Below are 21,302 nucleotides of genomic sequence, written 5' to 3'. Positions count from 1 at the left end.
TATCATTCATATATATATGGAATATATTTAACGTCCTCTACTTTGCTCATGTTTATCAGCAGAAATACTTCCCCTACATGATGGTGGATGGAGCCGGACTGTAGTCCTTTTCCACTGAGCCCTCGCAGTGACTCCACCGAGCTCCAGTGTGTCCCTCAGCACATTCCGGTGTGCCAGACAGCAGCTTTCCACCACGGACCTCTCAACGTGCCGGTAGACCCACAAGTTTCGGGCCGACCAAAGAAACTCCGGTGATCTTCCATGCCTGTCTGGACATGTGCCCTTGGGAACAGCCCAGCAGATCGAAGAGACCTCTGATACACAGCCGCTTGGGCACAGAGGGGCTGAGTCAGAGGGGACCCCTCCCCCCCAGACAACAGGAGATTTAGTGAGTTGTGGGCACGCTATGTTGGCACCAGAAACGCAGGGATACTTGCGGGCACTAACCTTCATGATCTGCTTTGAGCCAAACGACACATTTCAGTGCAGGCTTCAACGTATGTGTGAAAAATAAAACTAATCTTTAATCTTTTCCCAATTTATGCCCCATTAGACAGCCTCTCCAACGAGGTAGTCTAACCTCTCCGGGAGGCATCTTTACCAGAGAGTCTACCCACCTTTCTGTCCAGCATCTCCTTGATGGGTTAGTGCACGTGCGTCGGTACAGTGAGTACTGGACAGCACCCACAACAGAAACACGCCATGCAGAAAGCAGCGGGTGACCATGTTGGCTTGTCGTGGTGCAAAAAAAGCACAATGGAACCTAGAAACAAAAACAAAACTCAGTCATCCCCTGTTGGATACAACTCCTCTCTGTCACTTTTTTTAAAGTTGCATTTAGAGATACAGCACAGTAACAGGCCCTTCTGGCCTAATGAGCCTGTGCTGGCCAATTATACCCATGTGACTGATTAACCTACGTCTTTGGAACGTGGGAGGAAACTAGAGCACCCAGAGGAAACCCATGCAGTCTGGGGAGAACGTGCAAACAGCAGAATTGAATCCGGGTCAACTATTAAGGCTGATTTATACTTGTGCGTTGAATCTACGCCATAGGTATCGCGTACCCTACACTGTAGGGTGACGTGCACCTCCCCAAAAAAGTAACTCGCACATCGCGGCAACGCAAACCGCAGCAACTGTGATTGGTCGGCTTGGTAGCACCGCATTTCCTCCTACACATTTCCGGTTGCTTCTTCTCCGCCATGTCTGTACACCGATGCAAAATAGATGAACCAAATCGTCAAAGCTACGTGCCGACATGCGAAAGCGTTTGAAATACACTTCCTCATCTACGTCTCTCACGAAGAAACACAACATAGTGGCATAGAAACCCCAACGCCAACTAGCGTTTTGGAGCACACCAACACATGCTCACTACGGCGTAGAGCCTACACACAAGTCAAAATCATGGCTACGGCGTAGCCCGTACGCACAAGTATAAATCAGCCTTTACTGTAATAACTTTACCCTAACCATGTCACCCCAAAGTTCCTCTCTCAAAGTCTGCAAGGTCAACTGATTCTCTCCTACCTAACCTGACCAATCCACACACCTCTGTTGTGTGTGTGGTGGGGTAAACTCCTAGCAGCTGTGTAGCCATCTCTGATTGGATAAATCCTGAAATTTCCAACCTGTCACCTTCTAGCCACCCTCCTGTGTGACAGCGGGAGAGGGGAGAGCACTTCTCAGCGAGAGCAAGATTGAAAGGCCCAGATAGAGTGGACGCACAGAAGACGTTTCCAATAGGGAAAGAGTTTAGGACCAGAGGGCGCAGCTCAGAATACAAGGACGACCCTTTAGAACAGAGATGAGGAGGAGTTTCTTCAGTCAGCAGGTGGTGAACCAAATGGCCTAATTCTGCTCGTGTCTTATGGCCTGATGTAACAGACAGGAAGTGTCACCTCACCTGGAAGGACTGTCTGGAGCCCTGAATGATGGTGGGAGGGGGTGGGGGAGTGTAAGAGCAGGTGAAACGCTTGTTCCGCTTATAAGGATAAGTGCCAGGAGGGAGTTCGGGGGGAAGGGATGGGGGGAACGAATAGACAAGGGAGTCACATAAGGAGCGATCCCTGCAGAGAGCAGAAAGTGGAGTGGGGGGGGTGGGGGGAGGGAAAGATGTGCTTGGTGGTGGGATCCCACTGGAGATGGCGGAAGTTATGGAGAATTATATGTTGGACACGGAGGCTGGTGGGGTGGTAGGTGAGGACAAGATATACTTCATCTGTGAGTCTGCTGCTGTGATAGACTGTGTTGGGTGCTCCCTGTGTAGCCTTTCTATATATTGGTGAGACCCGACGCAGACTGGGGGACCGTTTTGCTGAACGCCTACGCTCTGTCCGCAAGAGGAAACGGGATCTCCCAGTGGCCATACATTTTAATTCCTCGTCCCATTCCCATTCCGTTATGTCAATCCATGGCCTCCTTTACTGTCGAGATGAAGCTACACTCAGGTTGGAGGAACAACACCTAATATTCTGTCTGGGTAGCCTCCAACCTGATGGCATGAATATTGATGTCTCTAACTTCCATTAATGCCCCTCCTCCCCTTCTTACCCCATCCCTAATTTTTTATCTCTCTCTCTCTCTCACTATCACTCCTTGCCTGCTCTCCATCTTCCTCCGGTGCTCCTCTCCTTCTTTCTTTCTTCCAAGGCCTCCCCCTTCTCCAGCCTTGTATCCCTTTTGCCAATCAACTTCCAGCTCTTAGCTTCATCCCTCCCCCTCCTGTCTTCTCCTATCATTTTGGGTCTCCCCCTCTTAAATCTCTTGTTATCTCTTTTCCCCCGTTAGTCCTGACGAAGGGTCTCAACCCGAAATGTCGACTGTACTTCTCCCTATAGATGCTATCTGGCCTGCTGCGTTCCACCAGCATTTTGTGTGTGTTGTTGTTAATGTTGACAGTGCTTCTCCCTGTAGATGCTGCCTGGCCTGCTGCGTTCCACCAGCATTTTGAGTGCGTCGCTTGAATTTCCAGCATCTGCAGATTTCCTCGTGTTTGCAGGGATAACACAATCTCATTTCTAGCCCTGATGAAGGATCTTGGCCCGAAATGTCGACTGCTTTTATATTTTATCTGGAGATACAGCAATGGCAACAGGCCCTTCCAGCCCAATAAGTCTGCGCCCAATTACACCCATTGACCAATTAACCTACGTGCCTGTACGTTGTTGAAATGTGGGAGGAAACTGGAGCACACGGAGTTAACCCACAGGGAGAACGTAGGGAGTCACTTCCTTCTGGGAAGTGCTCTGCGTTTCTATTATTGCCTTCCATGCATGCTGCTCAACTTTCTGAGTTCCTCTATCGTGTGTCTGTTACCTGTTTCTAGGACTTCCTGGTCAAGCTCAGAGATCTGCAGCACTTTACAACTCATGGTGATATTGATGTAATTATGGCTATAATAGAACAGGAAGAGAAAGATCACAGACACAGCACCAGGTGATAGGACTAGGACTGCCAGACTGGGTAACAGCTTCTTCCCTCAGGCAGAGAATAATGAATACCCTGCCATCACCGAGGCCTCAACACAAAGGACAGCCAACTGTTCACTTGTGCTGCTCACTAATGCAGTTTGAAATTATATTTTATTAACTTATTTGTGGTAATATTTTGTTTTATGTGCTGTGTGTGACACATGTTGTGTATGATATATGAGACGACCGTGGTGGGTCTCATCAGCAAGGACGACGAGTCAGCTTACAGAGAGGAGGTGCAGCGGCTAACGGACTGGTGCAGAGCCAACAACCTGTCTCTGAATGTGAAAACAAAAGAGATGGTTGTTGACTTCAGGAGGGCACAGAGCGACCACTCCCCGCTGAACATCAATGGCTCTTCGGTAGAGATCGTTAAGAGCACCAAATTTCTTGGTGTTCACCTGGCAGAGAATCTCACCTGGTACCTCAACACCAGCTCCATAACAAAGAAAGCCCAACAGCATCTCAACTTTCTGCGAAGGCTGAGGGAAGTCCATCTCCCACCCCCCCATCCTCATCACATTCTACAGGGGTTGTATTAAGAGCATCCTGAGCAACTGCATCACTGCCTGGTTCAGAAATTTCACCATCTCATATCACAAGACCCTGCAGCGGATAGTGAGGTCAGCTGAGAAGATCATCGGGGTCTCTCTTCCCGCCATCACAGACATTTACACTACACGCCGCATCCGCAAAGCAAACAGCATTATGAAGGACTCCACGCACCCCTCATACAATCTCTTCTCCCTCCTGCTGTCTGGAAAAAGGCACTGAAGCATTTGGGCTCTCACGACCAGACTATGTAACAGTTTCTTCCCCCAAGCTATCAGACTCCTCAATACCCAGAGCCTGGACTGACACCTTACTGCCCTATTGTCCTGGTTATTATTTAATGTAATGCCTGCACTGTTTTGTGCACTTTATGCAGTCCTGGGTAGATCTGTAGTCTAGTGTAGTTTTTTTTCCTGTGGTTTTTTTTATACGTAGTTCAGTCTAGTTTTTGTGCTGTGTCATGTAACACCATGGTCCTGAAGAAATGTTGTCTCATTTTTACTGTGTACTGTTGATGCACCATCAATAACTCTCCGAGACGTGAGGCGAGATAAAGGCTTTTATTGGCTGGAAGAAGGAACAAGCAGCAATTGACCACCATACTACATCCTGGAGACTGAGACCAGGGCTCAGGCTCCAATCACCTTTATACCGGGGTCTGTGGGAAGAGCCACAGGAGCAGTCAGTTGGGGGGGGGGGGGGCGCGTGTCCAGACAGGTATATGTAGTTCACCACACGGGGTCTGTGGGAAGAGCCACAGGAGCAGTCAGCAGAGGGGCGTGTCCCGACAGGTATATGTAGTTCACCACACGGGGTCTGTGGGAAGAGCCACAGGAGCAGTCAGCAGAGGGGCGTGTCCCGACAGGTATATGTAGTTCACCACAGGGAGACAGTGTGGGAGGAGCCACGGTCAGTGGGAGGAGCCACAGGAGCAGTCAGCAGGGGGCGTGTCCAGACAGGTATATGTAGTTCACCACAACTGTACCAGCAGTTACGGTCGAAATGACAATAAAAGTGACTTGACTTGACTTTATGGGGGCTCCATAGTCCGGATGAACCTTGCTTCATTTAGTTCTATACATGTACAGTCAGATGAATAAACTTGAACTTTGTTTCAAGTTATTTTTTAATATAATTTATTTAGAGATATGTCACAGCAACAGGCCCTTCAGCCCAATGATCCTGTTCCGCCCAATTGCACCCATATGACCAATTAACCTACGAACCCTTACATCTTTGGACTGTGGAAGGAAACCCCCACAGTCATGGGCAGAAGGTACAAACTCCTTACTGGCAGCGGTGGGAATTGAACCCAAATCACTGGCTTTGTACAGCATTATCCTAACCATTACGCTACCATGCCAAGGGGTGTCAAAATAGACAAGAGAAAATCTGCAGAAGCTGGAAATCCAAGCAACATATATCAACTGCTAGAGGAACTCAGCAGGCCAGGCAGCATCTATGAAAAAGAGTACAGTCGACGTTACGGGCCAAAACCCTTCATCAGGACTGGAGGGGGAAAAGAAAAAGAGATGAAGAGTCAGAGTTAGAAGGTGGGGGCAGGGAAGGAAGAAACACAAGGTGAAAGGTGAAACCTGGAGGGGCAAAGTAAGGAAGTTGATCGGTGAAAGAGATACAGGGCTGGAGAAGGGGGAATCTGATAGGAGAGGACAGAAGGCTATGGGAGAGAGAAGAGGGGCAGGTAAGGAGATGAGGTGAGGGGGGAAATGGGAATGCGGAATGGTGGGGGGGGGGGGGTATTACCATGAGTTCAAGAAATTGATGTTCGTGCAATCAGGTTGGAGGCTATCCAAATGGAATAGGTGTCGCTCCTCCAAACTGAGTGTGGACATCACAACAGTAGAGGAGGCCATGAACTGATACTTTGGAATGGGAATGGGAAGTGGAATTAAAATGGGTGGCCACGGGGAGATCCCGCATTTTCTGACAGATGGAGCAGAAGCGCTCGGTGAAGTCCCTCCCAGTCAATAATCAGGTCTCACCAATATACAGGAGACCTCACCAGAGGCATCAGATACACTATATGACCCCAACAGACTCACAGGTGAAGTGTCACCTAACCCGGAAGGACTGTTTAGGGTCCTGGCTGGTAGTGAGGGAGGAGGTGTAGCACTTGTTCCGCTTGCAAGGATAAGTGCCAGGAGGGAGATCAGTAGGGAGGGATGAATAGACAAGGGAGTCGCGTAGGAAAGCAGAAAGTGGAGGGAGGGAAAGACATGCTTGGTGGTGGGATAGGTTTGGTTTAATCTGGCATCTTGCCAGACACCATGGATCAAAGGGCCTGTTTCTGAGGTACAGTGTTCTACGTTCTTTGAGGCACAGGGAACTGCAAAAGAGGAGTAACCTTAGAATTATCTTCGCCAGCGATAAATTACAGCACCAGACACAAGTGTTCAATGGGCTCCCTGAACAGCTGGATCTCTGCTGATACTTCCTTCACTGATACAGTCAGTGGAATCTAATACCGGGACCACAGATGCAGAATTAAAATTGAAATGCTCCACCACTTCCTTCCTACCAGCACACTCGCTCCGGAGGCCTACAAACCATTCGCTCACTTCTTTTGCCACACACTGCACAGTCACACAGAAACTTCTGCCCCGGGCTCCACTTTTAACGCCACACCAATCAGGTGCTCGAGTTGCCAACAGAAAACATGGGACGGCCCCACCTCAGCATTCATGTTGCTCTCGAGAGGGATGGTGAACATCACTGTCAAAGCCAGCATTTATCAAAGGTGTTTGGGGGTTTGGGGGGGTGTGTGAACTGCCTTCTTGAACCATCTGGTCACGTAGACCTTGAGTGATGATGAAACCAAAATGACGCGGGACTCAGATACGGATCAGGGAAACATCTCAAATTCAGTAACAAAACACGGGAACATAGAACAGTACAATACAGGCTATTCGGCCCACAATGTCATGCTGACCTTTTAACCCATTTTAAAATTGACCTAACCCTTCCCTCCAACATCAGCCTCCATTTTTCTTACATCTATGTGCCTATCTAAGAGCTTCTTAAACATCCCTTTCTTAAATGCCTCTATCACCACCCCTGGCAGGACACTCCATGAACCCACCATTCTCTGTGTAAAAAAAAACCTTTTTGAACAGAAATAAGGAGGATTTTTTTTTAGCTAAGGAGTGGTGAATCTGTGGATTGCCCTGCAACAGACTGCGTTTGAGGCCGAGTCTATGGGTATATTCAACATGGAAATTGAAAGTTTCCTGATTGATTGGGCATAAAAAGGATATGGTGAGAGGACAGGTGCATGACGTTGAGTGGGATCCGGGATCAACCACGATGGAATGGTAGAGAAAATCCGATGGGCTGAATGGCCCAATTCTGCTCCTGTGTCTTACAGAGGGGCTGCCAGGATTCTGACAAAAATATTGTTACACGCTCACTGACTGCTTAAGTAGTAACACGTCCAAGGGTTAAGCCAGACAGACCATCAACATCTCAACCAACTTTCTGACTCCTACAGAAGAGGCATCTTCAAGCTGGAGAGGGCGCAGATGAGATTTGAGAGCCTAGTTATAGAAGAGGGTGGCTATGCTAGATCTTTATTCCCCGGAGCTTGGGAGAATGAGGGATCACCTCACAGAAGTTTATTTACTCATGAGGGGTCTGGATAAAGTGGACAGTCATAGTCTTTTCCTCAGGGTTGGCGAGTCCAGAATTAGAGGGCACAGTTGCAGTATCCAGCCCCCAACCCTTTGTTCAAATCAATGAGTATTACAACCAGGGATTTTGATTAATTTAACTGAGAATTTTTATTTGTGAACCTCATGCTTTTTCTCCCCCACAGCAGAGCCCAAACAAAAGGGAAAATTGCAAAGCGTGAAAAATTAAATACTCGTAAACTGAAATGTCAGCTGTTCAAAAGTATTCATCCCCCTTTGCTCAGTATTTAGTTGAACCACCTCTCGCAGCAGCTATTACAGCAGTGGTCTTTTTTGAATAAGTCCATTATTGTTGCACAGCATGGAGTGAGATTTGCCCATTCTTCCTTGCAAAATTGCTCAAGCCGTGTCAGGTTAGCTGGGGAGCGGCAGTGGACAGCAATCTTGAGGTCTTGACAGAGATGTTCGAGAGTTAATGTCAGGACTCTGACTGGGCCACTCAAATACACCAATTTTCTTCATTCGAAGCCACTCCATGGTCACTCTGGCAATGTGCTTTGGGTCATTGTCCTGTTGAAAGACAAACTTCCCTGCCAGTTTGAGCTTTGTGACAGAGGCCAACAGGTTTTTATCCGGGATCTCTCTGTATTTAGCAACATTCATCTTCCCATCAGTCCTGACCAGATTTCCGGTCCCTGCTGCTAAAAGCATCCCCGTAGCACGATGCTACCTCCACCAGAGGGATGGCATTACCCGGCTGATGCGCAGTATTAGATTTACACCACATGTACCACTAAAAAGAAAACAGCCTTGAGCAGAAAGACTTTGCAAAGTGTCACAAAGACAATGAAAAGGTGTGGAAGAAGCTCTTGTGGTCGAATGATATTAAAATGGAATATTTTGGCCTCAATGCTATGCCACAAGTGTTGCATAAATCTAATGCACTGTGCAACAGCTGGGCTGGGGGCTGAATACTTCAAGGCACTGTGCATCAGTCAGGGTTTCAGATTAGGAGCAAGTAGGTCCTGTTGCAATTATATATGTCATTTGCAAGACTGCACTTGTAGCATTGCGTACAGTTTTGGTCACCCAATTGTAGGAAGACGCGGTCAAGCTGAAGAGCTGCCCAAGGGATGTGAACAAGCTACTTAGGCTAAAGGTCCTGAGTTATAAGAGGCTGACCACACTGGGTCTTCATTTCTTGGAGAATGGGAGGTGACCTCATCAAAGTTCATAAAACCATGGATGGGGTAGTCTTCTCCCCCACCCCCAGGGCTGCCCACAGGACAGTCTGTTCCCCCGCCCCCCCCCCACCAGGGCTGCCCGCAAGACATCTGTTTTTCCCCTGGGGCTGGGCAATCCAAAACTAGACAGCATAAATACGAGATAAGGGAGAGAGAGATTGAAAAGAGATCTGAGAGTTAATTACTCTCACAAAGTACCTGGAATGAGTTGCCAAAGTAATCAAAGTGGGTACAAATGCAACATTTAAGCAGCTTGGAGGACAGAAGTTTGGAGGGTTACAGGTCAAACGTGGTGACTGGGACCAGCAGAGAGGATGCTGTGGTCGGCTCAGACCAGGGCCTGTTTCCATTCTGTAATACTCTAAAATAAGGCTTTGCAAGAAACTTGAACTCCAGAAGTTGCAAACAATGTGATGTGGCTAATCAGTAAACCAACAGGATGTTGGTTGCAACACCAAAACAGTAAAACATGATTTCAGAGCTCGTAACAGTTAACCTGGGGATCTCCTGTGCGAGGAGGCAGCTTCTCGTTCATGCTGAATGAAAGAAACCTCAGATTTACAACACACATCACATGATCTCAAGGCGGCCCAGAGTATTTTTGACATTTGGCCATGCTTGTACAGGAGGAAAGGAGACGAACAAACACCCTCAAGTGACAGTGACTGTCGGGTAAAACATTGCCTTTGCCAGAGTAACTCACCAGCTCTATTAAACAGCAATGAGGTGTAGGGTCAACATCTCCACTGAAGAACGACTCTTAAAATACTCCCTTAGCGGCCCCCCCCCAACCCCCCCCCCCAAGCGGCAATCTAGACTTTGTGCTCAAGTCCGTGGAGTGGGACTTCAATCGAGGAGCTGCTGACTCAGGAAATGCCAGAACTCACTGAGTCATCCATTAGTCATTAAGAAAGACTCTGGACCAACAGTAACCCTTTATTACCAAGGGCTGACAACAGGTCAAAAGGGTGCCTTAAAGGAACACTACCATTAAACTGGAGACACGAGGGACTGCTGATCAAAACACACAAAAAGCTGCAGGAACTCAGCAGCTCAGAAAGATTCTATGGAGAAGAATAAGTGACATTTTGGGCTGAGACCCTTCATCAGGACTTGAAAGGATGGGTTAGAAGCCATTATAAGAATGTTGCTCCAATCTGATAATGTAAACATCAATTTCTCTAACTTAATAGCAATTTATAGCCTCTCCATCCTTCTCTTTTTCCATTTCACATTCTTGTTAAGACAAGACACATAACAAAAGAATGATTCTTGCTCACATCTCTTCTCCTCACTGCCCATCACCTTCCCTTAGTGCCCCTCCTCCTTCCCTTTCTCCCATGGCCCACTCTCCTCTCCTATCAGAATCCTTCTTCTTCAGCCCTTTACCTCTTCTACCCATCACCTCCCAGCTTCTAACTTCATCCTCCCACCCCACCCACCTTTCCCCTCACCATCACCTGCCAACTGACCTCTCTCCCCTCTTCCCTCCTTCTTATTCTGTCTTCCGCCCCTTCTCGTCCTGCTGAAGAGTCTCTGCCTGATGTGCCGGCTGTTTATTCCCCATCCTACCTGCTGCTTGACCTGCTAGACCATAACCACAGGACAAGCAACAGATTTAGGCCATTTGGCCCATCAGGTCTGCTCCACCATGCCATCATGGCTGACTTATTATCCCTCCTGCATTCTTCCGATAACCTTTGACACCCTGACTAAGCAAAAACCAATTAATCTCTGCTTTGAATATACCCAACAACTCTACCTCCACAGCTGTCTGCGGCAATGAATTCCACAGATTCACCACCCTCTGGCTAAAGAGATTCCTCCGCATATCTGCTCGAAGTGATGCCCCCTGTTCTGAGACTGTGCCCTCTGGACTTAGAATCACCAATCATCCACCCTATCGAATACTGAAAGGCCGTGATAGGTGTCAATGAGATCACTCCTCACCTTTCTGAACTCCACCGAGGACGTCCAGAACCATCAAACGCTCTTCATACATTAGCCCTTTCACTCCCAGAATCATTCTCAAGAACCTCATCTGCACTCAGACCAATGCCAGCACATCTTTTCTTAGATAAGGGGCCCAAAATTGTTCACAATACTCCAAGTGTGATCTGACCAGTGCCTTATAAAGCCTCAGAATTACATCCTTCCTCTCAAAATGAATGCTAACACTGCATTTGCCTTCCTTAACTCCAACTTAACCTGCAAGGCAACATTTAGGGGATCCAGCACAAGGACTCCCACGACCCTTTGCACCTCTGATTTTTGAATTTTCTTTAATCTCTTCAGCTACCTCTTTCAGAACCCTGGGGTGTAGTCCATCTGGTCCAGGTGACTTGTCTACCTTCAGACCTTTCAGCTTCTCAAGCACCTTCTCCTCAGTAATATCAACTACACTCAGTTCTGCTCCCCAGTACTCTTGAATTTCCAGCATACCGCCACTTCCTCCCACAGTAAGCACTGATGCAAAATACTTAATAAGTTCATCCGCCATTTTTTTGCCCCCATTACTACCTCTCCAGTGTCATTGTTCAGCAGTCCAATATCCACTCTCATCTCTTTTACTCTTTATAGATCTGAAAAATCTTTTGATGTCCTCCGTTATATTATTGGTTAGCTTACCTTCATATTTAATCTTTTCTTTCCTATAATGACTATTTTAGTTGCTTTCTATTGGTTTTTAAACTTTCCAAACCTCTAGCTTCCCACAAATTTTTGCTATATTATATGCCCTCTCTTTTGGTTTTATGCTGTCTTTAACTTCCCTCGTCAGCCACGCTTGCCTCCGCCTCCTCCCTTTAGAATACTTTACCATCTGTGGGCTGCACCTATCCCACACCTTCTGAATTGCTCCCAGAAACCCCAGCCATGGCTGTCCTACTGTGATCCCTGCTAATATCCTCTTCCAACTAGCTTCGGCCAGCTCCTCGCTCATGCCCCTGTAATTCTCTTTCCCCCACTGCAATACAAGTACATCTGACTTTATCTTCTCCCTCTCAAACTGCAGAGTGAATTTTGTCATTTTATGATCGCTGCCTCCTTAAGGTTCCTTTACCTTAAACTCCCTAATCAAATCTGGTTCATAGCACAACACCCAATCCAAAATTGCCTTTCTCCTAGTGGGCTCAACCACAAGCTACTCTAAAAAGCCATCTCATAAGCATTCCACAAATTCCCTGTCTTGGGATCCAGCACCAACCTGATTTTCCCAATCTACCTCCATACTGGAATCCCCCATGACAGTCACAGCACTGCCCTTTTTAAAATGACTTTTCTATCTCTCATTGAAAGCTGTATCCCACATCTTGACTACTGTTTGGAGGTCTGTTTATAACTCAGTCTTGTTACCCTTGCAGTTTCTTAACTCTACCCACAAGGGCTCTACATCTTTTGATCCACGTCATCTCTAAGGATTTGATTTTTTTTTAACCAACAGAGCCACCCACCCCTCTGCCTATCCCTTCAATACAAAGTATATGTTAAGCTCCCAGCTGTGATCCTATTTCAGCCATGGTTCAGTGCTGCCTGCAACTTCAAACTTGCCAATCTCTAACTGCACTACAAGATCATCTGCCTTAGTCTGCACAGTGTGTGCATTCAAATGTTATACCCCCAGTCCTGTATTTGTCGCCCTTCTCAATTTTGCCTCCATGTTAAACTTCAACTCATGCCATTGACCGTAATTTTGCCCTGTCACCTGCCCGTCCTTCCTCACAGACTCACTACACACTGCACCTACTTGTATACCAACTGCCCCAACCTCAGTCCATCACTCTGGCTCCCATCCCCCTGCCAAATTAGTTTAAACAATCCCCAACAGCCCTAACAAGCCTGCCCACAAGGACATTAATCCCCTCAGATTCAGATGCAATCCATCATTTTTGTGCAGGTCATGCCTTCCCCAAAAGAGAGCCCAATGATCCAGAAGCCTGAAGCCATGTCCCCTGCACCAATTCATCAGCCACACATTCACCTGCCAAATCATCCTATTCTTACCCTCACTGGAACAGGCAGCAATCTAGAGATTACTACCTGGGAGGTCCTGCTCCCTCAGCTCTACCCAGCTCCCTATATTCTCTCTTCAGGACCTCCTCCCTTTGCCTTCCTGTCATTGATACCAATCCATACCACAACTTCCGGCTGTTCACCCTCCCCCTTTAGAATGCTGTGGACTCAATCCAAAGCATCCCTGACCCCGGCATCTGGGACGCGACGTACCACCCAGATATCTCTTTCACGTCTTCAAAATCTCCTGGCTGCTCCAAGTATGGAATCCCCTATCACTACTGACCCAGACCCAGAGAGCCAGTCACTGCTGCTTCCCCAGTAGGTCATACACCCCACCCCCCCCCCCAACAGTGCTCAAAGCATTATACAGCGGATTCCAGTTAATGGGGCCATCGGTTAATCAGAGCAGATGCTTATTTAGACGACTTTTAAAGAACAAAAACAGGGGAATTAGCAGTGATTCCTTTCACTTATTTGGGACACTATGCTGCTTATCTGGGACAGGAAGCTGTTGCCGAACAGTTTCGAACTAGTGTCAGTTGCGTGTACTGTGTGGCTGTTAGATACTACACTGTGCTTCACGTGAACAACTTTTAAATATCAATTGCATGTATATATGTTTAAAAAAAATATTAATTTTTGTTATTGATAGTTGGCTAGAAATAAAGGGTAAGACAATTCAGAACTGTTTTGCTCACTGCAGTTTCAAGCATTCAGGCTTGGAGATGCCAGAAACGGCCGGGAGTCACAAAAGGAACAATTTTGCGACTTCAGCAAGTTAGGAACTACGAAGAATTTGAAAGTATTGGCAAACATCATGAATGTTAGAATGAAAATTTAGATTTTGAGGACACTATCGTTGAAAGCATTGTATGAAGACAGTCCATTATCTGCACTAGGTGTCTGCACTGATTTTGTTCATTTACAGTCAAAGGAACATGGCAGTGTACACTGGATTAATTCCTCCATTGATACCTTTTAGGAACTAATACACAGTTTTGTAGTGTTGTAGTAGTTTGATAGTGTTCTAATTTGTTCTGCAATTCATTTAAATACATAGTCTGTCACTCAGTTAAAACAATAGTTTTTTTTTAATACCTTTTTAACTATTTCCATGAAATTTCAGGTAATTGGGGCAGCTGCTTAATTGGGTCAAAACGTACCAGTCCCGATGTGTTCCAATTAACTGGAATCCATGGTACTTATTATCGAGGGGAATGGCCACAGGATGAAAGCAACACACACAACATGCTGGAGGACCTCAGCAGGTCAGGCAGCATCCGTGGAAACAAATAGTCAATGTTTTGGGCCGAGACCCTTTGTCAGGACTGAAGAGGGAGGGGGCAGGGGCCCTATAAAGAAGGTGGGGGGAGGGTGGGAAGGAGAAGGCTGGTAGGTGCCAGGTGAAAAACCAGTGAAGGGAAAGTTCGGTGGGTGGGGGGGGGGGGAAGCAGGCAGGGGATAGGCAAGAAAGGTGAAGAAGGAATGCAAAGGGAAAGCATTATGGGTGGTAGAAGGAGGCGGTGGTATGAGGGAGGTGATAGGCAGCTGTCCAGGTGAAAAACCAGTAAGGGGAAAGATCAAGGGACCACAGGATTACTCTCCTATGGCTGCCCATTTCCTTTCCCTCTCCTAAAAGTCACCCAGGTACCTGCCTCCTGTAATTTAAGGTGTCTACCTCCCTGTAGCTCCTAACTATCACTTGCTCATTCTTCTGTACGAGTCAAAGGTCATCGAGATGCAGCTCCCATTTCCTTAACGCGGTCTCCAAGGAGCTGCAACTCAATGCACTTCAGGCGAATGTAGTTACAAGGGAGACTGGCGGCCTCCCGAAGTTCCCACATCACACACAAAAAACATACCACTAACTCTGGACCCATTCTCAACACAGTGGCTATGTACAATTAACTTACTTAGAATCTTTGCTTGTGCTTGCCCAAGCCTGCTGAGGCAAAGCCTCCCCCACTCTAACACTGGTCCACTCCAACAAAGACCTACAACACACAAAGAGTGGGAGGAACTCAGCGGGCAAAGCAGCAGCTGTGGGCAAAGACTCTCAACCTGAAATGTGGACTGCTTATTTCCCTTCACAGATGCTGCCTGACCTGCTGAGTTTCTCCAGAATTTTGAGAGTTAATGCCCATCACAGTGATTATAACAAGTGGAACTCAGGACCTGCTTTCACATCCCTTTTGGAACAACCTATACAGCCAATAAAGTATTTTTGAACCGTAATTGCCTTTGTGATGTAGCAAGTGTGGTCGGCATTTTATGTACACCTTTCAACGGACAGAGAGTCCATTGATATACCTCTCCGCTGCCAGCCAAGTAGATACCAGGGCAGAGAATGGTCACAAAGTTCCCCATACAGCGACTACTCATGTGCCAAGGTCAAAAGTTTTCCTAAAACCGTGGTGAATGTCAGGGTCGAGTATTTATTATAGTTGAGTCAGGTATGGATATGACAAGACTGGGCTGCTTGCCTGCACTTGTTCTCTCTCGAACACACCCATCCCTTGCGACAAAGTTCATCGCTCAAAGTAAACTTACTATCAAAGTACACATATATTATCTCTGCTTTATTATTTCATACATTACTATGTACATTGTTATTCTGCGTTTTATTATTACTCAAGTCTGCAGACTGTTAAGTGTGTTTTTAAATGTTGCTCCTGTAACAAAAGAATTTCCTACTCAGGATCAATATTATTATATACTACGTTCAGAATCATTTTCTTGCAGACAATTACGGGGGGGGGGGGGGGGGGGCGGGGAACTATAAAAGACTTTACGAAAAACAATACATAAACAAAGACTGTAACGAACAACTTATGTTCAAAAGACAAACTATGCAAATAAAACATATTGACACACACAAAATGCTGGAGGAACTCAGCAGGTCAGACAGCATCTAAGGAAATTAATAAACAAACAGTCCATACTTCAGGTCTGAAAAGGGAGAAGATGCCAGAATAAAAAGGTGGGGGGGGGGGGGGGAGGAGGCTAGCTAGAAGGTGATAGGTGAAGCCAGGTGGGTGAGAAAGGTAAAGGGCTGGAGAGGAAGGAATATGATAGCAGAGGGGACCATCAGAGAAAGGGAAGGAAGAGGGGACCTGGGGGAGGTGATAAGCAGGAGAAAAGAGGTAAGAGACCATAGTGGGGAATTGAGGAGGGGAGGGGGAGGGGGAGGGGGAGGGGATTTTTTTTTTAAACTGGAAGGAGAAATCGATATTCGTGCCACCAAGTTGGAGGGTATCCAGAAGAAACACAAGGGGCTGCTCCTTCACCCTGAGTGTGGCCTCATCTTGGCACAAGAGGCAGCCATGGACCAACATGTTGGAGAGCATGTGGTTTAAGAAGTCTCCAGTTACAGAATGAGCTCCGAGTTGAGGTGAGTGAAGTTATCCCCAGTGGTTCAGGAACCTGATGGATGAAGGGTAATGACCGTTCCTGAACCTGGGTGGCGTGGGTCGCATGATCCTGTACCTCGCTCCTCGCGGCAGTCTCATTGGCTCACTTACACGCAATCCAGACACATCACTGTACACAAGCAGATGGGACTAGACTGGGTTTCAAAGCATAGGCAGCATTTCCAAGCCATGGACTTACTGGACTGTGCTAAAGTCTTATGGAACTTTAATATGAAAGCGTATAAATTTAAAATTTATATGGTTTCAAATGGTATGGGCTCCACAGAGCCTTGATCACTGCATGATCGTCTACATCATACAACACGGCACATAACAATGATGATGTCGAGCCCCATCTTGTCTAGCCCACTGTCTCTGTCTAATCCCACCACTCACTGGGTCGCTGGCCCCACAGGTTTGTCTACATTCAGGGACTGTTTCACTATGATTAAGGGTACTGCTGCTGTGCTCTTTTCTTTTGGGGCAAGTATCTCCTCTTTACTGAAGGTAAGGAACAGAATCTTTTGGAAACCAAATGGATACTGCTGTCCTGTGAAGGTGCCACCAGGAGGGAACTGTCATCTCCACCAGCACAATGGTGACCTGATGAAGGGTCTCGGCCCAAACTGTCATCTGTTTATTTCCATCAGAGACGCTGCCTGACCTGCTGAGTTACTCCAGCACTGGCCTCCTCCACTGTCGTGATGAGGCCATGCTCAGATTGGAGGATCAACACTTTATATTCTCTCTGCATAGCCTCCAACATCCATTTCTTGAAGTTCTGGTAATCCCCCTCCACTTCACCATTCCTCATCCCCTTCTCCCTCTTTCACCTTTTCTCCTTGCCTACCCCTCACCTCCCTCTGGTGCTCCTCCCCCATTTCTTCGATGGCCTTCTGTCCTCTCCGATCAGACCCCCCCCCCACTTTCTCCAGCCTGTACCTCTTTCACCAACTTCCCAGCTCCTTACCTCATCCCTCCCCCTCCTGATTTCACCCATCACCTTGTGCTTCTCTCTCTCCTCCTTTTAAATCTATTCCTCACCTTTTTGTCTCCAGTCCTGCTGAAGGTTCTCAGCCCGAAACGTCGACTCTTTACTCTGTTCCATAGACACTGCCTGGCCTGCTCAATTCCTCCAGCATTTTGTATGTGTTGCTCGGATTTCCAGCACCTGCAGACTTTCTTTTTTTTGTGTGTATTGAGCCGATTGTTTTATTGACATTGATCACGGGTAATATTGGCCAAACCTCTGGGGAGAACAAAGCTTTTCTACAAGGGTCTCGCAGAGGCGATAGGGATGCTCACAAGGTTTTCAGGTTGGCTTGTGAGTACACAGGGAACAGAGAGCCATGGATCACAAACAGGCAGAGGTTTAATCCAGCACCATGTTAAGCACAGACATTGTCTTCCAAAGGGCCTGTTCTTGCGCCGTACTAACCCAAAAGCACCCGGTTTGTCGTCGCCTCCACCTGACACAGGGACTCACCCTCGGTCCTGCCTGACTTGCAGTCCAACTCCTGAGCTGAGCTAGTTGAACTTCAACCTGTGACCAAGAGCCAGCACTTCCTTCCTGTTCCCAACTCACCCAGACACCCGGTTCCCATTTCCTTCAAAAACTGACTGCAAAATTAGGAGTCTATAATGTCACGTTTAAGGGCGTGAAGTTGTATCGCTCTGGGCAGCAAGCTGATCTGAAGACCCTGAGAGCAGCTTCAGGCTGGGCGACGGAATCTGAGCCCAGAGCGAGTTGCTAGACTCGGTGGTCTTGGCCGGGGCCTTTCACAGCAGCGGTGCCCAGGCCTTAGTGTGAGGTACGATACGCTGTTCCGACAATTTAAGCACCAGCCCACATTGGAGGCCAGAACAGATTTTGCTCGCTCTCCACGATCTTCACTCCTCTCTCCAGAGCCCTGCAGCTTTTCGCTGTTCCATCGTTGGGTTAATTCAAAGTCTGGCTCAGACAGACTGAAAAGACAGCGTGTCGGCCGGGATGAGAGCCAATTTCACTTGCTCTCTGAGACGGTCATCTCCATGGCGCTGAGGCTACGAAGACTGCCCCGGCAGCTGTGCTCTGTGCCCGCTAACATGATGAACTGATAAGTAAGGCTTTGGGCCTACTCCAGGCTGCGGATCTGAGGGCTCAATTTTGGTTCAGATTGTTCATTTCAATTGTTTACATGATTTTTCTTTCCTTTCTCTTGCACATTGAGTGTGTCTTTTATTTTTATTTTCTTTAAAATTGGGTTGTTTTGGGTTTCTTGCTTTGTGGCTACCAGTGAGCAAGCAAATCTCAAAGCTGTATAATTCACACATTCTTTGAAAATAAATAAAACTTGAATCTCTTAAAGTCATTACAACACAGAAACAGGCCCTTCAGCCCAACTGGTCCATACTAGCCAGGATATCTATCTGAGCTAGTCCTACCTGCTTGTGTTTGACCCATGTCCCTCTAAACCAGACGTTCCCAACCTGAGGTCCATGGGCCCCTCAGTTATTGGTAGGGGCCCCTTTTAATTTTTTCTATCCACGTACCTGTCCAAGAATTTTGCAAATACAGTAATTGTACCTGCCTCTACAAGTTTGTTCCATATACTCTGTGTGAAAAGGTTTGCCATCCGGTCCCCTTTTAAAGCTTTTAAATTTAGAGCTATTTATCGTATGTATACCAGAACATAAAGTGAAATGCACCATTTGCATCAACAACCAAAACACCCCAAGGATGTACCCGGGCAGCCACACATTCTGCTGTCAACATCTGCTGTCACAATGCTCATCAGAACCACAGGGTATATAACAAGCAATAAAACTACAAGTGCAAAACACACAAACACACACACACCACTGACCCCAGGGCAGGCCATCTTCCGCCTGCAGCCGACTCCTGGATTCGCAAGTCAGCGGGCCCAAACTTCCCTAGCAGACTCAGTCTCCCTTAAACCTATGCCCTCTGGTTTAAGATCCCCCCTACCCCACAGTAAAGATTGCAGCCCTTCATCTTATTTCTGGCCCTCATGTTTTGATGAGGGTCATCCCTCAGTCCCCTACACTCCAGAGTAAAAAAATGTCACAGTCTAGATAGCCCTAAGGTGCCAATAATATCCTCCCAAATCTTTTCCTGCACCCTGTCCACCATAGACTCCAGGACAGAGCACACTTTCCAAATAGCTAAGGAATAAATTTGAGAATAGGGTGAACAAAGATGCTTTGGAATGGGATTTTAAAGACAAAAATCCCCCAATACTTTTCAGGAACAATTCAACACAGGTGGTGTAAGATTTTTAGAATAGTCCCCCCTCAAGGAATCAAAATCCTCCCCCCCCCCCTTTTTTTATTTAACCTTCGACCAGTGTTTGATGGTTCTGGGCCTATACCGGCTGGAGTTTAGAATGGGCGGGAGGAGATCTCATTGAAAGGCCTAGATAGAGTGGACGTGGAGAAGATGTTTCCTGTTGCGAAGGAGTCTAGGATCAGAGGGCACAGCCTCAGAATAGAAGGCCGTTCCTTGGGAACAACGATGAGGAAGAGTTTCTTTGACCAGAGGGCGGTGAATTTGTGGAACTCATCACCACAGACGAACGTGGATGCCAAGTTATTGGGTATATTTAAAAGCGGTGGTTGATAGCTCTTGATTAGTCAGGGCGTCAAAGGCTGCAAGTTGGTGCTGAGAGGGAAAATCAAGCGGCCATAATGGAATGGCGGAACTCGAGGGGCCGAACGACCTAATTCTGCTCCGATACCTCACCGATTCCCCCCCCCCCCCCAACGCCAGAGGACCTCCGAGGTAAATAAACAAGGTCGAGTTTAGACAGAAATGCCCAAGGAAAAGAGCGTCAGAAGAAACGAAAACTCGCCGGGAGTTCAGTATAAACTGTGGTGGTGCCTTTGGTGTGGAAAACACAGGGTCTCCTCTCTCTCACTCTCTGACAATCCCGAAAATAAAAACCCACACGGCTTCACAGCGAGAGGATCGAATCACAGACAACAAACACACCTCTGCCATCATCCATCCCCGCCGCCAGCCGGGAACAACCATGTCGTAACTCCAGCCGGTGTATAAAAATCGTCAAACCTGAAAATCTGGTTTAATACTAGATTCGTTTTACCTGAGAGGTACCTCCCCCTCCCCCTCCCCCTCCCCCACTCTTTAACTCCTACCCCCCACCCCACACTCGTTTACTCAAACCTGCTTTTAATTGCAAGTTAAAATTCTACCTTTTTTTTCCTCGCGGGATTCGAGTGTTGGGAGAGGGGGGTGTTGTCGTTTTTCCCGATGCGAGTCATTTTGATTAAAGCAATACCGGGGGGGGGGGGCGAGAAAAACTGTCTCAGGAGTGAACAACTCACCAGAAGTCGAGTGCTGGCGAATCCCGGAGCAGGGGTGAGAACTGAGTCGACTGCCACCGCACTGCACTCTATTTCCTTCCCTCTTCGGAGAGGTTAGGTGGATAGGGAGGGAGGAGGGGAGGGATGAGAGAGAGAGAGACGAGTCGGCAGAGTGGATCCGACAACTACACAGCCGTCACGTGTGCTCCGCATTCCTCAAAATCGCAAATTAAAAGTAACTCCAGGCGACCTGAATCACCTACACACACACACACCCTGAAATTTTAAAAACCTCGGGATTTCAATCGGCAACGCGGGAGGAGGCAGTTCGGCCCGTCGTGTCTGTACTGGCTCTCCGGTTCAGCACAGTAACCCCACCAGGTTGCGAGGACCTTCCAACCAGGATGCTGCCCTGGATTAGAGAGATCCTGTCTTAGGAGGGTAGGTTGAGTGAGCTGAGGCTTTTTACTCCTTGGAGCGATGGAGGACAAGAGCTGACTTGATAAAGTTTGCACAAGGTGAGAAGAGGCATTGATCGACGGTTTGATATATAAAAAAATTCGGGTTGGGGGGCGGATCGAATGTTGAAAGACCATGATAGAATGGACGTGGAGAGGATGTTTCCCATTGGGGGAG

At 47.4% G+C, this 21,302-nt stretch overlaps 1 protein-coding gene across 4 annotated transcripts in view; it reads right to left on the bottom strand.

Annotated features, from left to right (window-relative positions):
- prrg2 (proline rich Gla (G-carboxyglutamic acid) 2) overlaps positions 1 to 20,834 on the bottom strand; it is a 45,602-nt gene extending 24,768 nt beyond the window's left edge. For 2 of the 4 annotated variants that reach the window (XR_009508549.1, XM_059953929.1), the window contains exons 1-2: positions 20,688 to 20,834; positions 618 to 763 (exon numbers count right to left, since the gene is read on the bottom strand). Coding sequence is in view for 3 of the 4 variants with exons in the window: in XM_059953929.1 (XP_059809912.1) it covers positions 618 to 726 (109 nt within the window). In the remaining variant the exon portion in view is untranslated. Of the gene's footprint in view, positions 1 to 617; positions 764 to 9,622; positions 9,707 to 20,334; positions 20,459 to 20,687 lie in introns of those variants that run through there. The other 2 variants (XM_059953932.1, XM_059953930.1) reach the window with 2 other exon arrangements.
- Between the last annotated feature and the right edge of the window lie 468 nt (positions 20,835 to 21,302).

Source organism: Hypanus sabinus, chromosome 29 (assembly GCF_030144855.1).
Source record: "Hypanus sabinus isolate sHypSab1 chromosome 29, sHypSab1.hap1, whole genome shotgun sequence".
NCBI lineage: Eukaryota > Metazoa > Chordata > Chondrichthyes > Myliobatiformes > Dasyatidae > Hypanus > Hypanus sabinus.
Note: the sequence above shows the minus strand (reverse complement) of the source record. Positions and strands in the feature narration are given on the sequence as shown.